The sequence below is a fragment of the Chenopodium quinoa genome, unplaced genomic scaffold (assembly GCF_001683475.1).
Source record: "Chenopodium quinoa cultivar QQ74 unplaced genomic scaffold, ASM168347v1, whole genome shotgun sequence".
Taxonomy (NCBI): Eukaryota; Viridiplantae; Streptophyta; class Magnoliopsida; order Caryophyllales; family Amaranthaceae; genus Chenopodium; species Chenopodium quinoa.
Genome location: NW_018744367.1, coordinates 1,673,978 through 1,694,881, shown reverse-complemented (window position 1 = coordinate 1,694,881; position 20,904 = coordinate 1,673,978). Strand labels below are relative to the sequence as shown.

General features: G+C 33.6%; 1 protein-coding gene across 1 annotated transcript; it reads left to right on the top strand.

Annotated features, from left to right (window-relative positions):
* The first annotated feature begins 943 nt into the window (after positions 1 to 943).
* LOC110696511 (protein phosphatase methylesterase 1-like) lies at positions 944 to 19,968 on the top strand. The gene is made up of 13 exons (XM_021873819.1): positions 944 to 1,308; positions 2,008 to 2,092; positions 2,215 to 2,285; positions 2,953 to 3,067; positions 3,149 to 3,228; positions 7,673 to 7,757; positions 7,840 to 7,920; positions 10,413 to 10,507; positions 12,230 to 12,280; positions 16,888 to 16,968; positions 17,868 to 17,940; positions 18,020 to 18,097; positions 19,473 to 19,968. The coding sequence occupies exons 1-13, from the start codon at positions 1,190 to 1,192 to the stop codon at positions 19,500 to 19,502; spliced, it is 1,044 nt and encodes a 347-aa protein (XP_021729511.1). The 5' UTR covers positions 944 to 1,189; the 3' UTR covers positions 19,503 to 19,968.
* Positions 19,969 to 20,904: the final 936 nt, after the last annotated feature.

Here is a 20,904-nt window from a genome sequence, read left to right as displayed (position 1 = left end):
AACCGCTAGTTTTGTCAAACACTCATACTATCAACCGTTACTTTGACAGCTAACCTTTACCCACTACTAATTGACAGCTACTCGCTACCTTAATAGCTACCCGCTACCCGATCGCTAAAAGCTACCCGCTACTGCTACTTTTGCCAAACATGACCTAACTTTGTTGTTGCGAGTTGTTTTTCTTTTTTTGTTTTTCTTGCCATAATTCTAGATTCCTACAATTTAACGCATCAAACATGACATTCAAATTTAAATTATTTCTCTAGATTTAAATATTTTAGTAACTTTTCAAAACTTGAATTTTCTACCTACCAATTAAATATTTCAACCTGAACAACTATTAATATTAGTTATAAGGTAATAAAAAGTATGAATGGTATACAAAATAAATGAGGATGGTAATTGAATATGCAACCTAACAAAATCACTAGTGGTTGGGTCTTTGCATTAGAGAGGACTCCGTCATAACTTGAAATTGATTTAATTTAATTGTTTCTAATCTTATAATTAGTAGAATAGTAAACTAGAAACAACTGACCCCACACGATCCAAACTATCCAACTTGAAACCCACATTATACCCAAAATCACTTGAAATCATTTTTCCAATCGAAATCAACCCAAATTGACCCAACCCAAAAATAAATGCTAATACTCATAATGAATATTTTACCCATTGTCTTGGAATAAAATAAAAAATGATCTGTTTGACATGATATGTGTCCAAAATCAACTCGATCGAGTGGGTTTGTTTGGTTCACTATAATTTCTTTTTTTTTTTCTTTTTTTTTTCAAACCACATAATATATCATATATGTCATATAACGGAGGTGAACCAAAAGTTAGTCAAACTTATTAAAATCATTATTATTTTGAAAATTCACAATTAAAAAGTAGAAACAACTTTTTTTATTTTTCTTTTTGCTTTATATAGTTTTTTGGTTCTAATTTTTTGTTTGAAAAAAAAATTAAAAAACAAAAAACAAAAAACAATCACAAACAAAAATGAGAACAACAATATATCTTCTGGATTGATCCGATCTAAACAACCCAATTGCCACCTAACTCGAGCATTCAATAGGTCTAGTAGAGAATCCTTCTTTCTCATTAAAAAATTGTGCCATCTCAGGAAGAAAAACCAAACGAAACAAGAAAGAGAGTGATCATCATAAGAATAAGAATCAACAAAAATGGAGACCTCTGGTAATCTGACACCGTTATCGGAGGAATCGGAAGGACAACCTCAACAATCTTCTTCACCTTCTTCAACTTCTGCTTTCTCTAACATTCCTCCTCGCCATCCTCTCCAGTAATTCTCTCTTTCTCCCTAATTCAATTCGTAGTATTCATGTTGTAATTAGATTATGCATTTTCAACAGTTTAATATAATTTTTGTTTTAATTTGATTGTTCAATGCGAAGTTGCTTTAATCAAATTTCTCAATGTTTTTCGCATAAGTTTGTTGTAAATATTGAGTTTTATACTTATGTATTAATGCTTTGTTTTCGAAATTATTTTGATTTGATATATCTGCATTTTTTTTTTATTTTGGGTGTTCTATAATATTTTGATGTGTTTATATTATACTTGATTAATTGGTATTTGTTTGTAGCATGGTTGTATGTATTATTCTTGAATGTTAGTGATGATGTTATTGGCTTAGTTTAGAATCTTTAGATGATTTAGGTTACTATTAATTTTTGAGGCATTGATAGTTTTAGGCGAAAAAATCGAGTGTTAGTGATATTTAGTTAGAATTGAGTGCAAAGTTATTGTAATGGCATGGTTTTCACACATTGTCAAACCGTTGTACTCCGTAGTTGTGTTTGTTATTAGGAGCTCATACCTGTGTCTGCATAGAAAGCGCTAGCATATTCTGCTGTCTATGTTCGGATAACTATTTTGCGTTACTGATTCGATTGTGTTATCACTCATTCAAACACACAAATAATTTGCACCAATCTGCTGAAATAATGGATATACATATCTATACTATTTCTTAATGCAGGAGTAGTTTCCCAAAATACTCGCCGTTGGATTGGACAAGCTATTTTGATCATGAGGATGATATTTGCATACCAGACACCGAAAATGTATGAAATATCTAATTTTTTATCTTTGGAACTATCGAGTTGAATAAAATCACTTCATTTCCTGTTAGTCATTTTTGATGTAGATTTTTCTACTTATGCGTATTTTTTTTGTTTGATAACAGGTCTTTCATGTATATAAGGCTGGTTCAGAAGGGCCAGTTATATTTTGTTTGCATGGAGGCGGATATTCTGGGTATCTAGAATTTCAGAATTTTTCTTATTGCAAAGATGCTTATCAAGAAATTTTGCTTCTTTAATTTGTGATGTGTTGCTTCTGTTTTATGCTTCTATTATTTTTCTTATATTCTTACAGACTTATAGTTCCTATTCTTTGGTTTTAACGAAACATATGAATGTAATTCTCATTTGGAGTTTAATACTTCATTCTTATAAGATAATAGGGTACATTTTTTTTTTTATTTAGTCTGTCCATAAAATATTAAGCCATTTTCTAAATAAATCAAGTTAAACTTTGGATAGTTATTAAGTATAATTTAGTTACATTTCATTTCTTAACATTTAAAACAAATCAGATGTTGCCTAACATTTGCTCTCTTGAATTCTTGGTTTTTGGCACCTCATTTATTAATAGACTTATGGAAGCAAATTATTGATTCCTAGTAACTTTAGCTGAAATACATGGATGAATATCTTTTGTTTTTCTCACTGTTTGTTAATATGAAAACCAAGCATGTGGAGAGAGGGAGAAATTGCAATTAGGAGGAATCTTTTATCTCCCTTAACATATGCCTTTCTCCAGCATTTCAAATTCTCCTTTTTTTAATATTGTTAAGTCGCATACTATAACAGGTGCTTTCCTTTAGGTTGGCCTATCTAATTTATGATATTCGTTTGATCAGGCTTTCCTTTGCATTGTCAGCAAGTAAGATTAAGGAAAAAGCTCAGGTTGTGGCAATGGACTTGAGAGGGCATGGAAAATCAGTTACAGATAATGATTTGGACTTATCAATTGAGGTGATAAACTTGTTGCATATGAGATATATTTTTTCTGGTAGCAGAACTTCCTTGAAATAAGTTACATATTGTCATCTGTAGACGTTATTCACGGATGTGTTGGCTGTTTTGAGCACCATGTATGGAGATTCACCTCCAGCAATCGTACTCATTGGCCACAGGTTTGTTCCTGATTGCAAACTTTACTTCTTATCAATATTTATATGCAAATTATAATTGTGTATTTTCTATAATTGTGTGGTTGACTTCTCTGTCCTATGTATCAAGATTCATTTCTGCTGGAAAATGCTTGGTTCTAATTGCATTTTGTTAAGACATTGAATCTTGGCTCATGCTACAAATGTTTATTTCCAATAGGGTAGGGAAGAGTAGAGAACACAGAGAATATATTTTTGTCAGAATTCATTTAAGGGATGGATTTTTTATGAGCAAAGGGGAGGGATGAGAGATAACTCCATTAATTGCAAAGAGGATATTAAATTCTACTGTTTCCAATAAAAAATGGTGTCCTACTCTAACATCCTTGAAAATGCCTGTTATAAAGAGCTGCCAACAGGCTAGGTGGTCAAATTAGCGATTTAAGCATTAAATTCTGCTATGCCCTTTATCAGGACGGGGTCATTAGCGTCTATGGAGTATCGTCCCTGGTTCTTACAAATCACATAGTACATATATAAAGTACTTACTACAAGTTGATCAACTTACTATGGCTCCGAAACATGTGTGGAGTATTGTTATGGCCTCATCCAGACCTCCAATTTCGGTGATGTATGCTAGATGTGGTTCTGACACGGGGGGAGGTTAATTGAGGATGGTAGGAGGAAAGAATATGGTGATGATAATAATGTAATAAAAGGGGCTGGTTAGAGAGAGAATATCCAGAGAATTTTATTAAGTTTGTTGTTTAGCAGAGTTCATGGCCTTTCAAATGTCTTGATTACCTGTTTCACCACTCATTGAAAATGAACTAAAGAAATAACTCTCTTCTTTAATCTTCATTCTCTGGTTTATATTCATTTTCTTCGCCTTAAGTACTCTGTTTTTCCTTTTGTTGGCTTAGTTTGCATATATTTGTCTATATGAATTAAGGAAAAATTGCTGCGCAAGACCTACCAATAGGTTTCCTGATACTTTATTTTAAATGTTTGGCTTGAAGAATTAATCAACAATCAAGTAGATTAACGTAGCCATAAGGTTCATAAGTCAGGATCATAACAGAGAAGAGATTTACCCGAGATGAAAAGAAATATCAGCTTGCCTGGAGAAACCAATTCTTGTTTTATAACCCTTACTCTTTGCAAGGTGATTAGCACTTTTTTACTACCAAAATGAGGAACAAAACCAAGATAAATGTATTAATTCAAGGAGCTGTCCCCCCTTGTCCTTAATTGGCTTTGCTACTGCCCCCTCCCCCTCATGAGACTTACATGAGCCTATTTGTCACTCTCTTCCTCAAATTTCTTCCTTAATGCATTCATTGACTTTCCATGAACCATTCTCCTACTTTAACCTCTCTATTGTGATTTTTTCCTCTTAAAATAGAATGTCCATCTCTCCTCACTAGATTTTCATACCAAGATTCTAGGATCCTAATTCTAAAACTTAAAATATAAAATAAAGTTTCTAACTCATGCCTCCTATAGTACAGATTTGCAAATACCTCACTAATCCTTATAGATCCCACCTTTCGTTCACGGAGTAAGCATTCTATCAAGTTTAAAGCATCAAGCTTACGTGGATTTAATGGAGGAGCTAAATGTTTTTGGATTTTGATTCACGATACATTAGAAGAAATTTGATAGAGAATTTCCGTTGTCATTTAAGGCCCTCATATAGAGCACGTAGAGGTGCTCGTGTATTTTAATCTTCTTCTTCTTAAATGGGGTCGGCTACATGAACCAACATGAGGACTTCCCAGGAGGTCACACATCTGAGTACTACTCTCCATCATTGTGGCTCATGTCAAGCGATGTGACAAAGTTTTACATTGGTTGTCAATGGCCTACCGTAACCCTCCTTTATCCAGGCTTGGGACTAGCAGCGCGAAACCCATTTCGGACTTGGCAATGCAAATTTTTTGACCATCTACATTTTTAGTTATTTATTATTAATCGTTTAAAAGACCTAATATGTTTAAAAATATATATCAAGAGTATTCTAATGTTATCGGGTGTTTTCATAAAGATGGTTGCAAAAAGTCAAAGCGTGTCCACTAAAAAGGGATACAAGGAGGTGCTAGATATTAGAAAGTTGACTTGATAGCCTTATAGAGATGGGTACCTTTTTGTTTTAATGTTTTCGTACCTTAAAACATGTTAGCTCTTGTCGTAGATAATGTTAAAGTTGTAAGTCTTCCATAGCACTCAATTGTTGTGGCTACAAAATTATTATTATTATTATTTGCTTAATGTGTTGTACCCTATTATGTTAAGACATGTACCTTATGTCTCGTGGGTATGTACCTTATAGCTATATGACATGAACCTTAAAATTTTGTAAAAAAAATTAATGTTCACGGCTAGAAATATTTTATTAAAAAAAAATAAGTTTAGGGCATATACCTTGTACTTTTCGGATATAACCTTGTACTTTTAAGACATGTATATAAGTACTTCCTCCGTTTTTTTTATTAAAAGCATCACATTCTATAATTGAAAGTTTCAATTTAGACGCATCACTTTCCCTTTTAGTTAATAAATTCTCTCTATCTCTCTCCTATCACATGGGCCCTCTTTATTTTTTCTCTCTCTACTCCAAAAAATTGCCTAGCAGTCCGCAATTACAAAAGTGATTCACCTAAAAATAAAAAAGAGGAAGTATATAATTGTATATATAAAACATGTACCTTAATATTTCAAAACAAAAAATATTTGAATTTTTTATTTATTACTATGTACCTTATGTGGTTCTCACGATTCTCATATTAAGATGGTTGTCACAGGAACTTCACCCTATATTTATATATATATATAGGGTAGGGTCCGGTGAGAAGGACTTAGGGTGAGAAGTGTGAGAAATACAAATACATTGAAAATATACTTCAAACATATTACATGTACTTTATAGGTACAGTTAAAATACATTGCAAATACATCAATTTTCTGCCTTTAAAAATTGACATGGAGTATAAATTTTAACTATAGATACACTGATCCCCTCAATCACTATTACCGAAACATAAACCCATTTGATCTCGTTCGCCACTCAACTCAAATTCAACAATCAAATTTGAAAATAACTAAAACTTTGTAATCTTGCTGTAAAATGAAAAAAAATCACCTTAATGACCACAAATCTTGCAATCTGTGTTTCTCATTTATCTTTCAATATTCAGGCCTAAAATCTATCTCATCATCACCACATTCACCTACTCTCAAACATATGGTGAGAATTATATTCAAAGTGGAAAATGAGATTCTCAAATACATTAGAAACACATTACAAATACATTGTGAATACATTAAAGGTACATTAGTATTACACTAAAGGTACATTGGTATTCTGGGTACGATCAAGCATATTGAACATGTCAATAATAGAATTCACATTCTCCATTATTAACGTTATCCACCATTGTTCCCGCTCCAAATTACCGCAAATTGGCTTCATCGCCATCAATTTACATCATTTTCAATCAATCTAGAAAAGAGATTAATTTCTACACAGAAAAAGGGTTTATTGATGAATAAATCTGGGTAGAATTTGGTTTTAGGATGATATGAATTGGGGAATATTAGAGGAGTGAGAAGTTGGGGAAGAGATTTAAGGAGTAGATTGGAGGCCAAAAACTGAACAAAGGCAGAGCACAGTTGTGAGGTAGCAGAGACGATGGTTGCGAACTGGTTACTTCCGGCGTTGTTGCTGGTCAGAAGAGAGAGAAGAAGTAAGGGGGATTGGGGCAGTGGCTTGTTTCTTCATTGGAGTGATCAATGAATAGCATTTTTGTTTCTCAAGTAAAGTTGGTGAAAATTACCAGTTATGCCATTAATGAAGTGGGTTAAATATCAACAATTGGATTTGACAAATCTAAGGGTTGTAATTGCTTCTCACCCTTCTCACAATAAGAGCACTTCTCACATGAACCTAACTCTCTCTCTCTCTCTCTCTCTCTATATATATATATATATATATATATATATATATCTATATATATATATATAGAATTGAGATCATGTGAGAACCAAGGTGAATAATAGGAACTTGGAACCAATCTCAGCCTTTAATCGTGCTACATCGAACGGCTCACGTTTCACCCGCATTCATTAATGGCATTTTCGTAATTTCGCGGCTTTTCAAACTTTTTTCCAGTTTTTTAACTTTTAAGGCAATTTCATTTACTTTATGACTGATTTCATTTACTTTTACTAACTTTTCATTTACTTTTTAGAAATGAAACTGGAAATCACTTTGTAAAATTGAAATATTACGAAAATGCCATTAATGACACGGAAAGCATACACACACACACACACATGTATATATATATATATATATATATATATATATATATTTGTTCACGAAGCTAAATATGCTTGTTACTAGCTTTTCTTGGTACATACGCATTTGTTTGATATAGTCATAATATGATTATTGATGTCATGACAGCATGGGAGGTTCTGTTGCTGTGCATGTTGCTGCAAAGAAAACATTACGTAGCTTGGCTGGACTTATTGTTGTGGATGTTGTTGAGGTTTGACATATATATACTGTATACTTTTGGTATTGTTCCTGGATATGTATTTTTATCCAGCCTATAATCATGAAAATTTCAGGGAACAGCCTTGGCTTCATTGGTCCACATGCGAAAAATTCTATCAAGCAGACCAAAGCATTTTGCAAGCGTGGAAAAAGCTGTAAGTAGATTTCTCTTGTCAGAGGATCTACATTTTATAATTTAAGATGCCGCCGTTCTGCCTTAAATTATTTTCCTGATATCAGATAATAATATCAAACTTTCATGATCCACTGAAGTGAACTATTATTAGTGAATGTGAAATGAACCTTCTTTTTCCTTATTGAATTCCTTTTCTGTTAGCATTCTTATTGTACCTTACACTGAATGAAAAAGGTGATTAATGTGTGGTACAAAAATAAGGTAGAGAAGAATAGAAAAAGAGATATGGCTGAAGTCCTTTGCAGAAACAAAGCATGGTAACTGTTGTAATGTGATCATCTATGACTCATTAGCTTGAACGGATTTTTGTATCCGTCTCTAGCTTTAATACTTTCTTTGTAGCTTTATGGTCTTTGTCCGTAAGGCTGTACCTCTCTTGTACTTCCTTTGTTTTCGTTTAAAGGCAACTCATCTTTTTGACACGCTTATTAGGAATTGATTAGTGTAGATAAACGAGCGACTTTAACAAAATAATTTGAACACCAAGATTAGAGAAGGGATAGGTACCACATGTATAAATTATTTTGAATAATTTATCTGTTTACCAAGTGTGTGCCATGGTGTGTTGTATTTAAAAGAAAACGCAGGAAAGTATAATGGAGAGTAGAATGGTGACAGTTGGTGATTTTATAAAAAAACATTTTTAATTACTGATTGATTTAGAAGGGTTAGAAATTAATGGAGTTAAAGTTAATTTCATACAAAGAAAAAATTTCACCCTGCTTTTTTTGAGCTTGCTAGACAACCTTAAGTCATGGATGGTTTGTCTTTTTGCCAATCCAACTATTTGATGTACTGAAGATTCTAAACATATTATTGCTTATACAAATCCAATACAAGATGATGAGCCTGATTATCTTGATAATCTTAGATCTACCTGTTGAACCATGACTCATAGAAAAGCAATCTTCTTTTGTACACCGGACAATGTACTCCATAGAAAAGCAGACTGGTCATGAATAATTGCAGAATTACAAAATAAAAATTTTTTAAAAAATGTATCATAATACTCTATGCTACTTGGTGAAGGGTAATACAATACTAATGTTGGATATCCAAGTGTCAAACACGTTAAGGCTCAAAATTATGGGTATGGGACACTGGCCTAATAATGGAAACAGGTTTGGTGATACAGCATTGATGATATACATTCCTATTTTTTAAAGTTTTTTTTTTCTTTTCATTCCAGGTTGACTTGTCTAATAGTTTATGTTATAATTGTGATCTTCAGTCCGTTTACAAATGTATATAACATAATTTCCTTTTATCTTTCCTACCTTTCATATCCATGTTGCACCCATGTCATGTATGTTATCCTTCAAAATTGGTAAAATACCTGGATTACATTCAGGCACCATACCCTAGTTCCAAAATTTTGGCGCGCTTGAGTAACAATGATTTTGGTGCCTTGATGAAGATTGAAGTGCTAGGTATTTTGGCGGGTTTGTTGAGTGACAGTGGCCAAACCAGATATCCAGTCCGATATGAAAAATTGTATATCCGAAAATTTTGGACCGAGAGAAATCCAATCCGAATCTTGATCCGAAAAAAAACCGGATATTTGATCCACCATATCCGAACATTAAAAAATCAATTCGGATATCTGTGTTTTTTTTTTTTTTTTCCTCCAGATATCTGAGATTTTTAATAGGTGGTGGTTTAATATTTTAAATTAGGAAAAAATTATCTATCAAGAAAAAATTAAAAACCAGATATTTCAAATATTCGAAAATTTCAAAAGCTGATCCGAATCCAATCCAAAAATTTCTGGATACCTGATCATAATATCTAAAACGTAAAAAACTGGATCGAATATCCAAAATTTTGGATCAAATCGACTGGATCATGGATCGGGTCAATCAGAATATCAGATCGGATTCCACCCTATGAGTGTAGGATGCGGGTATGTTAAAGACAATGGATAGCTGAAGGTAGTGTATATCAGTAATGGGGATCATAATACTGAAAATCCTGACCTAGAGGAGGAAAGGTCCAAAAGTTAGGAACTTGGGATACTTGTGCTGCTAAATGAAATCATTTAAAAGAAACATATGGTATCCATGATTGAAGAGCATTGTGGAACACTGGTTTAAGCTAGCTAGTAAAGCCATCAGTACAAATGCTGCCTGTCAGAACAATTAAAGGAAATCACAGATCACAAACTCGCATTGAAGTTTTGTACAGCTTATGGTCCTTATAAATTTATATCACCTGGGTAGCTTTTCTGTTTGTCCTTATAAAGTTTCTTTTACTGCACACATCCCATTAAAGACCTCTTTTATTTCTCTGTATTACTTTTTTGATTCAAGATATATATTTGAGAGACACCTAAAATCAATTATTAAGTACAAATCCTCTAAGCCATAGCAGTGTCATGATTGAATTTTGTTACCATTTATGTCTGATCCTGCTTCTAAGTGTTTATCTTCTGTTTTGCTCTATGTTATACAGATTGAATGGAGTGTTAGAGGTGGATCTTTAAGAAATATTGATTCTGCCCGTGTGTCAATTCCTGCCACATTTAAGTATGATGAGTCAAAGCAATGGTAAGTATGATAGAGAACACTAACCCTTTTCCAAATAATTAATAGGTTTCTTCCCGTTGTTCCCTTTTCTTTCAATCGAAAATATGATTGCATGTCCTTGGATCAGGGAAAGACAGATATACACAATATTAAAGATGCTGTAATTAATAATTTGTACAGCATAGGTATGTGGCTGTTATGTGGTTGTTGGAGGATTAAATAAAAGAGAATATCTTAAATCTTTTTGTATAGTCCTAGTATTTGTATGTAGCTGTGATAATGGTATGCTGTTATTAGGAATGGGTTGAATGCTTTAAAAGCAAAGGCCGAGGATGGTTATCTCACTTGACGTTTGCTTGCTTTATTGGGCTAATAGTGAATCCTATTCACATGTTTTCTTCACTGTGATATCATTCATTACCTTTGGAGATGTCTCTTTGAGGTTTGTGTAGAGGCTTGGCTCTGGCCTTTGAAGTTACAGGGGTTATAGAGATTCTTGTTACGATCCTCTCGTTGAGGCCACATGAAGGTGGCTCTTGATTGCGGATTTAATGATCCATTGCAAGGTATGGGACTTGAGTCCCACATTGGTCATATGGGGGATTAATGTGGGGTTTATATAGGACAATGAGCTCTCCTCCTCTTGAGCTAGCTTTGGGGGATGGCTCTCCCATTGTCCTGTATCAATTCTTTGCAGGATTCAGTGGGAAGAAAGAGAAGTTGCTTGGGTCTCGCATGATCAACTGTGGAATAGTGATTTGATGACATTCTTAGCTTCTATATGGGGCTAAGGCAACTGGAAATTTCCATATTGTTTTCTTGATGTAGTTTAACTTCTACTTTCTGCAGTTTCAATTTCTTGATTGTAAATTGAAAGGAAAAGAAAGAGTTGGGGTTAATGGATAAATACAAAAAATAAAAAGCAAGTGTGAAAGTCTACTTTAGTGTTGTGTATGTATATCTGTTTCTTGGTTGGTGAATTTGTCTCGAAGACAGTGTTTGTTTTCATGCATAATGCTGTACGATGAATCCAGTTAAAATATTGACGGATGCATGCTGGATGAAAGTCGTTTCCTTAATTGCCCATTATTGACGTAAGATAAGTGATGATTTGAGTACTGAAGCTTCTTTCATTTAAGTTAATATGTTTACCATGACGATTCATGGTAGCCGACCCTAAATCGTTTTTGGACGAAGGCTTTGTTGTATACTTACCATGACTACAACCATTAGAGTCCTATGATCCCTAAACTCACCACTTAGCCCTGCTGCATTAGTGTCAACCCAACCCTGCTATAGACTCGAGAAAAGGTGGGGGATTTTGGGGATTAAAAACAGACCCGGCATGTTATAATTGACAAAGTAGACTTACCTCTTCTCTCTATAATATGAAGTAGCATTTTCCAATTTGTTACCCCTTTTTCTTTCTTTAACTCTATTTAAAAGGCTATATTATATTGAGATATGTAAGATAATTGTCTTACAAAACCTTTCATGGAAATTCACTGCTGAACTGAATAATTTTGTGATTGAAGGCTTTGTCCTTTATACGAATGACATGGATCTTGAATTTCCATGATTTAATGGAGTCCTGCAATCCAGAAATACAGGATAAGTCAAGGAAAGAGAAAGAGCAGAGAGAGTGTATATGCTACATGTTATAATATTCCTATAGCTCTTATTAACTTATTATTTTCTATATTTTACTCCAGGCCTACTAACTGGTCTGATACTTGTATGCAGTTATGTGCACCGAGCTTGTCTGGAAGAAACAGAACAGTATTGGAGAGGCTGGTATGCAATTATTATGTTTGTTCTTAATATGCATGTATGGATGAGCGTAGGCTTGTCAATATTAGAGAATAAGATGATACTCATTTCATAGTTCATGTGCTGTGTGCTTGTCTTATTTTTGTGGAGAAGTGTGCTAGCTTCCATGTCTGCAGCACAATGCATTATGCTTATTCTATATGTTTCAATTCAATAACCTCCAATGATAATTTAGCTATCTCTATGGATATTGGGATGGGAAAAACTCGATTTGCATAATCGTTGTTCTCCAAATACCTCATTTTCCAGGTCCCCAAGTGACTGTAGACTTCTGACACATATCTGTACTTTGAATAAGTGAAATTAATGACCCAGTGCAGAAATGAAAAATTACTGCTTGAAGTTAATTAAGACTGATTTGCAGCTGTGTTAGGCACACGTTTTATCAGTGAGGACAATTTCTTTGGGATGGAGGAAGTATATATTTTTGTACAAATAGGGAACATATCAGTGAGGTATTCTGCTAAACAAATTGATTCTTCGGGACTTATAATTTCTTGTGAGCCTTCTCATGGCTGCTTAATCTTGCCATCCCCATAACCATTTTTTTTGCTTCAGCCAATTTCCTTGAAAGACTAAGATACCTCTTGGGCTTCATTTGTATGATGGAAATCATATCTAGGAAAATTATTTTCCATAGAAAACAATTTTCGATGGAAAACATTTTCCATAGAAAACAATTTTCGATGGAAAACACTATTGTAAAAATAATTTTTTTGATTGAATCCTTACTAGAAAAACTATTGAGGAAGAGGAAGAGGAAAATGGAAGTAAAAGGGAGAAAATTGATTAGAGGAGAGGAAAGGGATATTAGAAGTAGGGTTGTACGGAAGAAAATGTGGCATTCCTTTCTTTCAAAAGGAATATATTTTCTACTCCTGAAATCTATTTTCCACCTTCGGGAAAATTATTTTCTGCACCCTTTATGAGAAAATACAAGTTAATATCCTATATAAACAAAAGTTGTTAATATAGGGGTATAAAAGTCATTTTCATTAGTTATTTATGGACAAGACTGTAAATTCAACAACATTAGAGCTTCAAGCCTTCAACCATGGAGATCTGCTTCAACAATGGAGTTCAATGACCGCTTCTTCACCACCACTACAATCGCCGCTTATCACAATGAACCACCGAAAGAATCATGATATGAGCAATTTTATAGTTAAATTAAATGGTCTTTACCTTCTTCAATTTTTTTCAAACCCCATCGTATCGAAGCTTTCTTCAAGCTCTAATAGATGCTCCATTGTTAAAGCCCAGGTACCCTCGACAATACCTACCATTTTGGGTTAACCATTCCCTTAATTTGTGTATTTTTTCTTAGGGTTTTCTTTAAATTTGGCGGCGAAGCCACCGTCGGGCGTCATGTCGGCGTTCATGGAAGAAGGGGTTGTTGGTGGTGTTGATGGAGTTAAAAGAAGCAAGTGTATTGTGCTTTGTGCCATTTTTTTTTGAAGAAATTTGTCTACTGTGCGTGAGTTTAAAGGAAGAAGATGAAAGAAATATGTTTTTTTTTTTATTTTTGATATTAACATAGTTTGTTAATATAGGATATTAACTGGTCTGGCTCACCCTTTATGAACCAAACAATAGAAAATGAGAAAATCAATTTCTTAAAAAATTATTTCCTTCATAACAATCTTAAGGTGTAAGCTTTCATATGGATGCTAGTTTTGGGTAGGATTTTAATGGTATGGTCCAAAGATAGAGTCCAAGATTGGCAATCTTGTTGGCTTTGCTGTGTTAACTGTGAATCTTGCATGTATGCCTTTCCTCATTGTCTAATGGCTTATCAACTTTGTAGAAAGCTGTTTGTCTTGTGTAGGGAGTCATGGGCTTTACAGGTCTTCTCCTTTTTAATGAGTTGTTGCATATGAGCTTTAGGGGGTTTTGGCCTTTTCAGTGGTCAGGAGAAGCTGTTAGGGTGCTTTACTTTATGGGGATTTGGTATTGTATTTGATTACAGCAGAATTCCTATCTCTTCTTGAGGCCTCCCTTTCATATAATCAGCTTTGGCATAGAGTTTCTTCTAGCCTCATTTTGAGATAGAGTTACTGGGGTTTGTAAGAGTTATTCAATTTTGTGATTAAGTAATACTTCTTCCGTTCCTCCGTTCCCCTAATATTGCAACAATTACTATTTTAGGTCACAAATATTGCAACATTATCATTTATGCACTGCTTTCTCTCTATCTCTCTCCTCATAATATGGATCCCCCCTCTCTCACTCTCTGTCAAATTCCGTGTCCCCCATGTTGCAATATTAGGGGAACAGAGCAAGTATTTAATATTGATGTGGTGTTTGCTTTTAACTGAGGACAGCTCTTCCTGCTTTGTAAACTCATTCTTCATTCACATTTTTTATATTTTTATTTACTGTTTCTTAATAAAAGGGAAAAAAGTAGCTACTTCATAAGTTTGGTAATTCACCTGCCTTTCATGTAATCAGGTAGTAAGTTAGCTAGTTAATCTCTATATACTTTACTCCAACCATTAAGTGGTTTATTTTAAGTGAAAAATGGTTTCGATTTGGTGATGTTTGTCTCCATGAAATTTGAAAACTCTTGGCAAATCCTTTTACGATTGCTTTCTCTACTAATCCTAAAACTAGATAACTTAGACCCATTTTCAATTATAAATTCTTTTTTCATTATAAAAAATTAGAAAAGATATGTATCCTTCCAGCTCTACCCTGTCGCACATCAGAGATTTTGTCAGGATATAAATCTCTTCAAAACTGTTGGTGACATCTAGTTGGAAACGCAAATTCTAGGATGGTTGCATGGGATTTAACCGTCATGGCTCTATTCAGCTGGCTAATTGAGGCAAAAAAAAAAAAAAAAAAAAAAAAAAAAAAAATCATATAGGATGATAGAAAAGGTGAAACGGCAACTTAATTAAATTCATTTAAAACCATATTAACCCAACTCTCTCCTCACTGATTTTAAAGTTATTTGTTTAGCTTGACTATTTCCTCCTTAGACCATGTGTCAAGGATAAATGTTGAGATCATAAAATATTGGAGGAAGTAATTAATAAAAAAAAAAAAAAAAAAAAAAAAAGAAAAAGCTTAATTTAGGAAATTAGAGAACTGCCTGACATATAACAATAATTCCTGTATTATAGAACTTTGGATTCCCCACTATATCAATATTTGCGGTGTTTGTAATGGTAAATAAACCTGTGGATGTGATCATGTGGATTATGTTTATTCATATTCTCGTTTCTGGTTTGATTAAAATTTTTTGATTATAATGAGAAAAGTGATGAAGAACATGCAATAGAGATACAAGAACTTTCCAAATCCATTGAATGTCTACAATGGTGCATTCTAACTACAAAAAATTTGGCGAATTAAAGTTTCATCGTATGCTATAAGCCTTCAACCTTTTGTGAAGGCTATGCTTGGCTCTAGATTCTAAAATGCATTAGCAAGACACAGCCAACTGTGGCCACAGACAGCCACCTTTCTGTACTATACCTTGCCCATCCCACTATCTGTCACCAATTGCAAAGCGATTATTTTATAGCTAGCTATTGATGCTATAAGGTAATTATGACCTATTGGTGCTTTTCTGCTGGGCATAAACATAATTATATAAGAATATAAGGAGACTGCTACCTTTTCACTCAGAAGTAAAATTTACAAATATCACATCATGGGATATTTAAAGTTTTATAATACGTTTTGTGTGCGGCTGCCGACACCATGTGGCCTCTTGTAAAAGAACAAAGTAACCCCTATAACACTGACTGAGTAACTCCTGTAGTACTAATCCAGTAACCTCTAATACACTGACCGAGTAACCCTTGTAACATTGACGAAGTAACCTATAAGGTGGAGAGTGAGGAGTGGAGGGTGGAAGCTTGTGCCTGTGAAGAGGAGAGGTATGGGTGGTGCTGTGGTGGAGAAGGTGGCTGCCGTGGAGAAATTGAGGAAGGGTAAGATGTTAATTTATGTTGAAAAGGTGAGGGTAAATAAGTAAAACTATTAGGTTAAATTTGCCTAAAAAGGAAACAGGTCAAGTAAAAAGAAACTTTCCAAAAAATAATACAGATCAAGTTAATAAATAACTGAGGATGTATGTTTATCAAGAACTGAGGAAGTATGTTTATGACTTTGTGTGCTGGTCACTTAGTCAGTGTCTAATTGTTTGTTGTGATAAGTCAAGTTTTGACTTCTCTTTAATGTATTGCAATACCAAATTGCTTGTAGCTCTTAATTAACTTGGTTTAAGGTCTATTTCTTGTGCCATAAAACTCAAGATTCTTATAAGTCATTAAATTGAATGGATTTTGTACTGCAAGTCATTGAGCGACTTCTTTTTGTTGTGTCATAGTGTCAAATCAAGGTTTTCTAGACCTAGTTTAAGCCAATTATTAGTGGCTGACACGTTTTTAGGTTTCTTGCTTTCCACTTCACATTTGATTTATAAGAATATAGTGATTCCTTTCCCCTAAGTTTTAGATATTAGTCTGAGATTATTGATGATATGTCAGGATAGTTTGTGTTATAATATTATATTTCGTAAGTAAAGAGTGAATTTGTTGGTCCTTTTCCTATTGCAGGTATGAAGGCCTTTCAGAAAAGTTTTTGTCATCTCCTGTTCCAAAGCTCCTGTTGTTGGCAGGAACTGATAGACTTGACAGGTTTAGCTGAACTTTAATATGTTGAACGATTTCAGATTCACTCATAATATTTTAATTGGGTGATCATATCTTATATGCATGTCAACTTTCATTTTGTTGCACCATAATTCTCAGTTTTTAGGTTCTTGTGAAGTGCCCTTTGTTAAATGGCAATATAATTATGTGATCTGTTAGCTTTTGGATTATAATGAAATGTATTTTAATGGTTTATTATATATGTTTCTTTTGTTGTATATCAAGGGTCAAGTCTCTCTGCTGTTGTAGGTGTAATGCTGTGTTCATCTTACCCCCCTTACCGTGTCAACTAGACAAAATTAAATTTGAGGCTAACAGGCCAAGTGTTCTATTTTTAAAATTAGGCAGTGTCATATTTATATATACTCTGTCCCTATTAACTGCCACAAATGGGTTTGGCATTAATATTTTAGGCACAAAGACATATGGAGTGTACAAACGGACCTTTATTATGAAATATCTTATTGTTAATTAGTAAGAGAGGGAGGAATTGTGTAGTTTGGTGTGTTAGATGTGTGGGTATGTGTAATTATATATAGGGATAATTTGTTATATTGGGAAATGTAGCACTTACAATGAGATGGAGTGAGTAATTCTTAGAGCCAGTAAATCTTGAGCAAAATCTGGCTTTCGAAATTATATATTTTGGCATAAGTTTGATTTATGAACCATTTATTATTTGTAGATTGTAGTGGAGTACTTTTTTATTGGTTGGGTCAAAGGAATTGCATACTTCATTATACCTTCTTAAGAATTAATTTGAAAGCAGGTTTTCTATTTTATAAATTTGGTCAACTGTATGAAGTATGCTGACTTGGTTTCTCCATTTTCTGAACTTTATACGGATAAACATACTGAAAATGTATTCTGATCTGCTGTTACAGAACTCTCACTATTGGTCAAATGCAAGGCAAGTTTCAGATGGTGGTTGTCAGACACACGGGGCATGCCATACAGGTCTAATACATGTTATGGTGTTTATGTAATTTGACTACCATGTGAGAATTTTTTTTTAACAAGTTGACTGTTATTGCAGGAGGATGTTCCTGATGAATTTGCAACACTCATCCTCAATTTTATATCTAGAAATCGGATAGGCCCCCATGGCATTGAGGTTGGTATCTAAAGCATATATGCTTCCATTGAAATTTTTAGGGAATTTTTTATGGCAAGACCAATTTTATAAATAGATCCATTTATCCTTCAACCATCTATTCTCCAACCCCTTCTCAATCTGAAACCTAGTTTTTTTTTTTCTTTTATTTTTTGGGAAATTTTACATGGTGGTTTCTAATTATTGTACATCTAGTCATCTATACAGTGGAACTTTTTTGGCCTTATTCTTAAGTGATCCTCTATTTTTGCATGTATCTCCAATGTGTCTTTATAATTGTTTTATGGCTAACTTTTAGTGTTTTATGGTAAACCTCTAGCTTAAATGACTAACTTACCAGTTACCCTCCTAATTATTTCAACCATCTCGTCTAGCACGTACCAGCGCCACCACCACTGCCAGTAGTCATCCCCATTCCCCACCCATACCCAAAACCACCCAAACTCACCCCAAACCCATCTTACTCACCCCTGTACCCACCCATTACCCACCCAACCCCACCTCGAAACCACCTCCATCCACCTAAATCAACCCATCTCACCCCAAAACTACCCCCACTCACTCGAAACAACCACCCTTGCCCGAAAGGTAGTACTTGTGTTTTATTTAACTTAAATTTTAACTATATAACACCCAAAGTTGGCCATATAACAATTCTAAGGGCACGTTGGGAGATACATGCAAAAGCAGAGGATCAATTTAGAATATGGCCAAAAATATTTCCACCATATAGAAAGTGCAATAATCAGAGGCCACAATGTAGAATCTCTTTTTTTTTCCTTCTTTTTTTTTTTTTTTGGTTAATAAAAGTAATACTACAATAGTTTGAGATACGTGCTACATGTTATGTGAAACAGGAAGGTTAGTTCTGAAGGTATAGTCTCAAGTCGTAATAGATTTTATCTTGGAAATCAAACCAAATGATGTTCGATTGGGCAAATTTGTAAAAAATAATATACTCCTTCCATTCCTTAAAGATTGCCCCATCCTCAACTTGCACTTTATAAAAAGTTGTATTGAGTGAGTAGGTAGATTTTTGTTTTTAGTGTGTGGGGTAATAAAAAAGTAGAGTGGAATTTTGGAGACTATGCTAACCAATGGAAATGGGAAAATTTTGTAAGGACTACCCAAAAAGGAATATAGGGAAATATTTATGGGGTAGAGGGAGTCGGTAGGAACGAAGGCTAATGAGGTAACAGCGTCAATTTAATTATGTAATCCATCAGCAGAATCTCTTTTTCAGTTTGAGTGCTAATACAAAAATATGGAGTAGCATTTTGTATCTTCTACTACATCATTGGGGTGTACTGTGTATATATTTTTTCATGGCCAGATGATTTCTTCTTAACTTGATCTTTAATTGGTTCTCTTGCAGATACCTGGTCTTCGTAAGCCATCAAAATAGCCAGCTTAAACTACATATAGTAGTAGAGGAAAACAGACGTATATGAAAGACTAAACTGCAAAATGTAGTAAATGGTACCAGGAACACCGATACTCGAAGGGTCTTAATAGATGCCCTGGCCGCAGTATCACCATGCAGTATGGGGACCTTTCTTAGAGTTAACTATCATTAGCTTGTTGTGAGGATGCACATTTACCTTGGTAGACTTTTAATCATGTTATTCCTTGAGAGTTTAGGGCGGTAGTCGGGTTGGGTATCTAATAGTTTCACTTGCTATAGATACTTGCATGAAAAGTGTTTGTTGTTGGGTAAAGATATGAATATTGTGTCCCAACATTGACATCAAGAGGAAATAGAACTTTTTGAAAGATAGTATGTCAAAGCGACACCCCAGGTTTGTAAATACATGCATTTGTCAAAGTGATAACCATTTTATAATAATTCTACTTAGTTTTTTTAATTGACACTTTCTTTCATCATATTGCCAACATACAATTTTAACAATTTTAATCTCTAATTATTAACATTATAAATAAAATTAGTAAAAGTGGATATTTATAAAATTTACACTAGATGAATCCAACAGGATTCCACATGATTGTTTTATCATAGCTATAAATAACAAAAATTAGTCAAAGTATAATTTGTGAATATTGTCAAAGTAAGTACTTGTTCTCTTCACCTGAAATAAGAAGATCTGGTTTGATTTTAATAAGGTCTGATTTGGTATGATCTGAATTTATTAATAAGGTCTGGTCTGAAGTGATTAATAAATTTGATTAAACTTTGACCACATTTTCATACTAATTTATAAAGAAAAACATTATCAAATTTGATATTGTTAGATTCGTCTCATCATATACTTTTCAAATATTTAATTTTCGTAATTTTTTAATAAGCAATTAAAGATATTTAGCAATAAGTAAATGATAATTAAAAGTCTTGATTTGATATGATCTGAATGTTTCTGTTCTGGTCTGATTTGAACTGAATTTATTAAGATTAAGTAATAAGAATCTAAAACAAGTTGAAGAGCACAAATCCTAAAAAGTGTCAACTAAAAAAATAGTACAAAATAATGAAAGAAAAATTGATTCTAATCGTCCCATCTTTGGCCAATTCGCAGATTATAATTCCACCTATGAATACTCCCTCTATTTTTATTTAAGTGCCCCAGTTTGACTTTGACATTATTATTATGCTGCTTTGACCAAAATTTGTTCTTTGTAGGTATGGTAAAATATCATCCATAAACAGCTATTAGAATCGTCTTTAACCATAGTTTCCAAATATTAACTTTTTATGATTTATACTTATTGATAATTAAAAATATCATTAGTCAAAGAAGATTTGAGATGTGAGATTTGAGAGGAGAGAGAAAGTTGAGAGAGAGAGAGAGAGA